Below are 8,326 nucleotides of genomic sequence, written 5' to 3'. Positions count from 1 at the left end.
GGTTTCCCAATTAATGGATGTGTGTTAACTTGTCGAGTTGCAAGAAGGAAAACTCGACGAGTGGCCTTAGAGCTTTGATCTCAAGCCTTAGGAACTCGATGAGTCACTATGGTGACTTGGCGAGTGGACGAGTATCTCAAAGAACTCAGCGAGTAGCTGAGGATACTCGACGAGTTAGGGTCACCATGGACTGTTGACCTTGACTCTTGACTTTGACATTGTCCACGGGTTAACTAGTTGACTTATGGGGTACCTTGGAAGGTTGGGAACTTACGAGTATGGTTCTATTATGATAATAGGTAGTGGAGTTTGTGGGAGCGATCCAAGAGTTGGAGTTTATCTACTGAGATGACTTTTGCAAGGTGAGTTATCCTCACTATAATTAAGGGTCTAAGGCACCAAGCCGGCCCTTTGAAATGTAATTGGTTATGTTATATTAGTATGCTCTGTTAGATCGATGTCCTAGAGGCAGTGTTGTAAAACTCGCCGAGTTGGCCGATTACTCCTCCGAGTACTCGCTACTCCCCCCTTGCCGAGGTGAATTACATAATCCCGAGTACTCCCCGATCGGCCCCTTACGAACTGAGTAGTGTTGTTAAATTCGGTTAACTCGGTGATTAATATATATAATATACTTAATGATTTATTATTTAACTCACACACATGTGATTATTACTACAAATATATTTTAAATTTTCAGTAATTATTCACGAAGTGAGACCATTATGTGTTTTTCATTTTTTGTGTATTCACAAGTATCCAATTTAGTTATATATTTCAATCAACTTATGATTTTATCTTATGATTTTTGACATATATAATTTTCCTAAAAATATTTCTACATAAATTTCCAAATCCGAATACTCCCTGAGTACTCGTTGCTCGGTAGTCGGCCGAACAGGTACCGAGTAACGAGTTATACAACCTTGCCTAGAGGGCAAGATGATAATATGTGATATGTGGTATGACCTGTTAGTTAGATATCCTAGAGGGTAGGATAATATTATATGTTATATGGTATGATCTGATAGATCAGTTTGTTGTCTATAGACTGTTATGTGATTATCTGTTATATATGAATATATTTGTTTGTCCTAACAGTAAGGAGTAAGTTTTTCATTTGAGAGGTCATAGATACAAACATCACTTGAGATATAGATGGTAATAACTAAAAATAAATTAGTTTGTCGGTTTAAAAAAAATTATGTTGCTAAGAAAATTATAGTCTACCCTACAATATAAGAAAATTATTATTTATAGAAAAACGTAATGGCATAAAATAAATATTATTATTTATATAATATTATACCATATAAAGAGAGTACATATTTTCGAATATTTTCTTTACTAACCATTAAACATTTTATGGTGTAAGATATATGCCCCACCCCTCCTTCGTGTGTGTTTTATCTCCCTATATATATACAGATACACGAAGGAATCCACCAAAAAGACCCATAACCATTACAACCATTTCCATCTCTCTCTATCTCTTTCCTCTCTTCCCTATTCTACACATCTCAATCCACTATCTCTCTCCTCCTGTACCAAGACAACTGATCAAAAGCTGTGGAAAGGGATATCTCTATACATATATACGGTTATACGTATATATATAGGGAGATAGAAAGAAGAGGGAACCGGTTGTGAAGTTTAAAAATGGGGGCTGATGGATTTGGAGGGATGAGTTATTATGTGGGAATTTTTCTGGGATTAATGTTGATTCTTAAATGGGTTTTGAAGAGTGTGAATATATGGATTTATGAGAGGAATTTGGAGAAGAAGAAGAGGAAGTGTCTGCCACCAGGTGATATGGGTTGGCCGTTCATCGGAAACATGTGGTCGTTCCTCAGAGCTTTCAAGTCTAACGATCCTGATGCCTTCATCTCCAATTTCCTTCGCAGGTAACTCACACCTTTCGTTCTTATTATTAACATCTTCTCCTTCTTTTAAACTATTATAAAGAATAAACAAAGAATATAATGATCCAAAGATTTATTCATTATAAATGAAATGGAAATAGTAAACGATTCTCTATTGCTTTGGAATAATTTGGAATAAGCATACAAAGGGTTTATTTTGAAGTGCATGTATACTACGAAAACACTTACAATTTTTATGAAATACTATAGCTATATAATGGAATATATTCTTTCCGATTATAATATGCTTCTACGCCACCAACAAATGTCTCATCTTTTTGGGTTCGAAAACTAGAGTGGGAATACAGGATATGGTTTACAAGAAAGTCATGTTGCATGCATTATTAAATTGTTTGTGTTTTTTCTCTAAAATGTAGCTTATATCATACTCGAGAATGCAATTCAAAATGTTGTTATGAAACATTTCTGTAGCTATTTTGTCCAAGAAAATAAGGAAAAGATATTTGCTTTTAGGAAGAGTTGGACGTGTCACTTTCTCTATCTAGTTAATTATGTGAAAAGACAAGCACTTCCCTCTAAAGGATATTCACTAAATTCTTTTATTCAATTAAATTAGAATTAAAATTTTAGTTTTTTTATACAAGACGGAGGTTCCTATAAAATCATAGGAAACAGAATTCTTTGCACATTTCCAATGCATTAGCAGGAAACACAGGACCAGTAGCAACTTAAGGGGTGCTAATTGACAAGAGCCCCCTTTTTTTGGTTTGGAAATCCTATGCACCGACTAAATGAAGAGCTCTTTTGTAATTTCTCTCTTTGCTTAGGGGTGTTTTTGTATTTTACAAATGTATTATGTTTCTAAGATAATAGTAAATAATAAGTTGAATATGATAGATAAAAATGTTTTTGTTTTGGACCTGATGGTACAAGTTAGAAACTTTTTTGGACCAGCAAATCATAAGAACCAAATTTGCAGTCTACTCAATTAAAAAATGATAGGTGAAAGAATACAATTGTTAACCAGTTTAGTTTTTAATTAATAACGATACCAATGATTCTCTATACTTATTAGATTATCAGTTTTGATTATTTTTTAAATACACAATACTTTGCTTCAAGACTTTTTTGAAGAAGCTCGTAATACCTGTTATTTGTTATTAATATATTCTTGATGCTACACAAAACATATATTGACTTTCTCTTACAAATATTATTAATCACGTATATTTCATCCATAGACTTATTTAAATCAATATGCTTCATTTAAAATTTTTTAACTAAAACTGAATCATTGGACTTTTTCTAGAGCAGGCAACTTTTGTCACTATCATCGTCTTTATCATTAAACGACAGTTATTTAAACAATTATTGTGCACCTCCTATATATGTATCTTATTATCTCTATTCCTAATTCTGATGTTTCAATAATATATATATATATATATATATATATATATATATATATATATATATATATATATATATATATATATATATATATATATTGAGTTGTATCGTATGTTTTTAATGTTTTTGTTAAGTAAACATTATTTTTTTTCTAAATACAGATTTGGGTCTAGGGGTTTATATAAGTCGTTTATGTTTGGTAGCCCTAGCATCATCGTGACTGTTCCCGAAGCATGTCGGAAAGTATTGTTTGATGATGAAGCATTCCAGCCAGGGTGGCCAACTGCCACCCGGGAACTCATCGGAAAAAAATCATTTATTGGAATTTCTTACGAAGATCATAAAAGGCTTCGTAAGTTGACCGCAGCACCAGTAAATGGTCACGAAGCCTTGTCTACATACATGCAGTACATTGAGACCAATGTGGTCTTAGCATTGGAGAAATGGTCAAAAATGGGGCGGATTGAGTTCCTCACCTACCTGCGAAAGCTAACTTTTCAGATAATCATGCACATTTTCCTTAGCACTGAGAGCGAACATGTAATGGATGCATTGGAGAAAGAGTACACGGTGCTTAACTACGGCGTTAGGGCTATGGCCATTAATATTCCTGGTTTTGCATATTATAATGCACTTAAGGTTTGTTTTTTGCCGTCTAATTCTATATATGTTGCAGTCTCCTTTTTTTAAATTAAAATAAATTAAAACACATTTTATATGGTATCAAAGCAAGCATTTAGCACCTCGGCCATTATCTTCCATTTGTTGTATTATCTTAACTTTTAACTTTTAAATGTTTATATATTATGATGATTACAAATTTATAGGCGCGGAAGAACCTTGTGGCCATTTTGCAAACAGTTGTACACGAACGTAGAAAGAAACGAGAGGCAAACGAAGGGATGTCCAAGAAAGACATGCTTGATGCTCTCCTGGACACTACAGACGAGAAAGGAAGAAAACTAGATGATGAGGAAATAATCGATACATTAGTCATGTACCTAAACGCGGGCCATGAATCTTCGGGACACATCACAATGTGGTCTACCATTCTTCTCCAAGCACATCCAGAATTTTTCCACATAGCAAAGGTAACAAAATCAAGAAAGTAATCTAAACTAGTAGAGTGTAACAAAATCAAGAAAGTAATATAAGTAAAAAACTTGGGTGAATTTTCATTAGGAAGAACAAGAGAGGATTGTAAAGAATATGCCACCAACACAAGAGGGTTTGACCTTGAAAGAGTATAGGCAAATGGAGTATCTCTCGAAGGTGATTGATGAAACGCTTCGTTTAGTGACTTTTTCGCTCATGACGTTCCGTGAAGCTAAAAAAGATGTCGATATCAAAGGTGTGATTTTTATATATGATAATTAAATACCAAAAATACATGAACTTACGATTGACTTGGGTTCTAATCATGTATAATTTTTTCTTTTTTTATATATTTGTTAGGTTACTTCATTCCTAAAGGATGGAAAGTGTTGCTCTGGTTTAGGAGTGTTCACCATAATCCTGAACTTTATCCCCAACCTAAAGAGTTTAATCCTTCAAGATGGGATGTGAGTCTGTTTTAACTTGTACCAATTGCTTTATAACTTGTACAAATTGACTAATTTAAACATGTTGACCAGGATCTTGTACCAAAGCCAGGAACTTTTCTTCCATTTGGAGCAGGAAGTAGGCTTTGCCCTGGAAATGACCTTGCCAAGCTAGAGATTGCCATCTTCCTCCACCATTTTCTTCTAAATTATGAGTAAGTTTCCATATAAACCAAGTTAAAATTTGTATTGACTTTTTGGGTCAAACAAGTTCTTTTTGATACTCAAAATGAGTAGAGATATTCCATGCTTATCTAAAAAATAATACATTTGGTGTCAAACTTTTATTTAAAGTTTCATCATATGAAATTGAAAAATTGCTTTCAAAGTCAACTAATTTTAAAACTAGTTTGATTCCCGATTAGATGAAACATAATTTTTTATTATCATTGTTATTATTATTATTATTAAATATATTATTTTGTCTTGCAGGTTTGAAAGGGAAAATCCAGAATGCCCAATTATGTATTTACCTCATTCAAGGCCTAAAGACAATTGCGTGGGAAGACTTAGAAGGGTTTCCAAATGAAAGAGGGTAGATTTGGAAATTAAATAAAGGTTAAACAAAGTTATATCTTTTCTTTTGACTCATATATTACATTCCTCAGTGGAATTTAGTAGAAGTTAAAATATTTCCGTAGTGTTGTCTTTTTAACCATTTTGTCTCTAGTGGTGTATATTTTTCCATCGTCTATTGAAGTATTCGCCAGTTAGATGTGTTCTTTTTTGCCTTTTATATAATAACTATATGTGAAAGGTATCTTATTAAGACACGACAGGCAGGGACAATCCATTTTGGACGTTACAATCAATTGTGGAATTGAAGTGACGTTAAGTATGCGTTAGTAACTAATAACAACTACAGATAACTATTTTTCCTAATAATTTTCACAATAAGCAACCTAAAAATAACAAAATTCATTTTAGAGTACCCACCACAATTATTGAAAAAGTTTATGTAAGGGATTGTAAATTTACAAGCTATTAAAAAAAAAAAAAAAAACTTTAGATTAAATAAGTTCCCACAGCAGTTTGCTTTTTCTTTTTGTTTTACTTTGAAGAGCTTATTTGACCCAATAATTTATTTAAAAAGTTCATATTATTGACGCTCGAAAATGATTTGTGTTGAGATCCTTTCTAACATACCATAACCCAGCTAGATAATATCAATAATGATCACTTAATTCATGAAAGTTGAAAAATACTTATGAATTTGCAAAACTAGTTTCTCTGACACCATGTATCGCAAATTTTATTAATTTCAGTGGAAGTACTGTCAATTCGTGAATAAATAATGTTATTTCGGAAAATATAAAAATCCTGAAGTAGGTTTAAGACAACTATTTCTCTAAAGGTAAGCAAGAGTAAGTTTAACGCAACTAGTTAATGAAAACCGTTCTTATATGGGAGGGTTGAGTTCAATTCCCAATATACCCTTTTTCTACTTTAAATTGTTGTGGTAGAAAATAGCTTTGGAAAATATTTGACTAAGTGCTACGTAACGGGTTGTGTTTCGATATATAAAAACTTTTTCTGGTAAAAATGCTATTAGATTTTATGATAGTGAAAAAATATAAAAATATATATATTTAGATTAACCTATGTGATTAGAAAAAAACTATAAATTGTAAAAGGAGAAAAAAGCATAGGAAAAAAAAGTAAAAGAAAGTGTGAGGTTCTTTAAAAGTATCATTGTCTTTTTTGCAAAAAGTATTAAAAAAAGTATCAAGAGTTCTTCAACCACAAACATTAAAATTATGATTTATTATTATTAGAACGGTATTGGAATTTTAATCGACCTTTAAAATGATAGGTTTTGTAGGCCTTCTATTTGACATTCATATTTGGTCTTAAAATATAGCTAACACAAAAATTATTCTAAATTTGAAGGTTGGTTGAAGTATTTTTGTCCTATCAAACACAAAAATAATGCATCATAAAATGATGTAATATGGTGGATGGCTGGAGTTGGCATTACAGGTACAGAAAAGTTATCTTAAAAACTATTTTAGTTTCTCAAACATTCAATTTAGTTTATTACTTCTTAAAAACCGATAAATCAAATAAGTTATTTGATACACAAAATCAAACATCAATTACATTTAAATGTTTAAGTTGTTATTTGATTTTTGGGATATATATATACTAAAGTGTTAATATTTTTAACAATTTGACAAGAAAGTCATAAATTTTATTTTTTGACAGTAAAGTTCTAAATACCAACAGCATTTGACATGTTTATCCTTTTTTGTCGATTAGCCGGTAATTAGGACTTTACTGTCAGAAAAATAAAGTTTGACTTTTTTGTCAAATCGTTCAAAATATTAGGATTTTAGTGTATAGTCTTGGTTTTTCGAGAAACAAATAATTTTATCAGCTTCGTAAGACCTAATCCGTAACCCAAAAACTTTTATTTGTGATTTTCGTCGCAGCACCACTATTTTTCTTATCATCATCATCTTTATCATGCTACAATCACGACAGGGGAAACATATGCAAAAAAGAGAGCAGGAAAGTGTGAGAAGACTTGTAAAACTATTTTCTTGGTTCACTGCCAAATCTTGAACTAAAGAGAATGGGCATATTGTACAAACACAAACAACACACACTTAGTCAAAAGGTGTAAATGTGAAGGAGTAAGAAATGGCAGTTTCATCTTTTCCAGTTTCTTAGTTCTCTATTTTTAGGACTGCAAAAAAACCAACATAACCTTAGTTCTTTCTTTTTTCTTGATTATTTCAATTTTTTTCAATGTCGGTTTGTTGAGATTATTAAAAAAAAAAAAAAAAAAAAAAAAAAAAAAAAAAAAGCAAACGTTCAGAATTTCAATAAGATCTAGCGGACTAGGTTCCAATAACTCTTATGTTTAAACACTATCATATCATTAAATTTCTAACAATATATACACACACACACACACTAAAGTCCCAATATTTTTACGATTTGACAAGAAAGTCATATTTTTTTTACAGTAAAGTCTTAATTTACGATTTAACTTTTTTTTACGGTAAAGTCCTAATTACCGGTTAACCGGCAAAAAAGGATAAGCGTGTCAAAACTGCCGGTAGTTAGGACTTTACTGTAAATAAAATAAAGTTTAAGACTTTCTTGTCAAATCGTTGAAAATATTAAGACTTTAGTGTATATATCCTTTGTTTTTTTACAAAAGATCTTTTTTGCTACTTTTATATGTCAGTGGACAAACATTTTGTTTGTATACCATTTGTTTTTAAGAAGACATCCAAACCCAAAAAGATAACCAAGTAATTTTTTGGAATGAACTTTGGATAACCAATTTTTACCAATGGGTGTCCTATTCTTACCTTAAAAATAGACAAATTTACATAAATGGTTCATTTGGTGAACTAACGCCAAGCGGTATACCCATAACGACGAGGTTCGTGGTCGAGCTGACCACGAACAACGGGCGTG

General features: G+C 31.7%; 1 protein-coding gene across 3 annotated transcripts; it reads left to right on the top strand.

Moving 5' to 3' along the window:
- Positions 1-1,413: 1,413 nt before the first annotated feature.
- LOC111879980 (ent-kaurenoic acid oxidase 1) lies at positions 1,414-7,601 on the top strand. Of its 3 annotated transcripts, XR_008231538.1 has the most exons (9): positions 1,417-1,904; positions 3,455-3,932; positions 4,121-4,384; positions 4,476-4,644; positions 4,749-4,855; positions 4,928-5,049; positions 5,327-5,452; positions 6,785-6,874; positions 7,327-7,601. XR_008231538.1 is itself a non-coding variant. In XM_023876401.2 (7 exons), the coding sequence occupies exons 1-7, from the start codon at positions 1,660-1,662 to the stop codon at positions 5,421-5,423; spliced, it is 1,440 nt and encodes a 479-aa protein (XP_023732169.1). In that variant the 5' UTR covers positions 1,414-1,659; the 3' UTR covers positions 5,424-5,616. The 3 variants fall into 3 exon arrangements, 2 of the variants coding, with proteins under 2 accessions (XP_023732169.1, XP_023732167.1); XM_023876401.2 differs by lacking the exons at positions 6,785-6,874; positions 7,327-7,601 and having other exon boundaries at positions 1,414-1,904; positions 3,497-3,932; positions 5,327-5,616; XM_023876399.3 differs by lacking the exons at positions 6,785-6,874; positions 7,327-7,601 and having other exon boundaries at positions 1,418-1,904; positions 5,327-5,616.
- Positions 7,602-8,326: the final 725 nt, after the last annotated feature.

This window comes from Lactuca sativa, chromosome 4 (assembly GCF_002870075.4).
Source record: "Lactuca sativa cultivar Salinas chromosome 4, Lsat_Salinas_v11, whole genome shotgun sequence".
Classification (NCBI taxonomy): Eukaryota; Viridiplantae; Streptophyta; class Magnoliopsida; order Asterales; family Asteraceae; genus Lactuca; species Lactuca sativa.
This window is presented reverse-complemented; position numbering and strand designations above follow the sequence as displayed.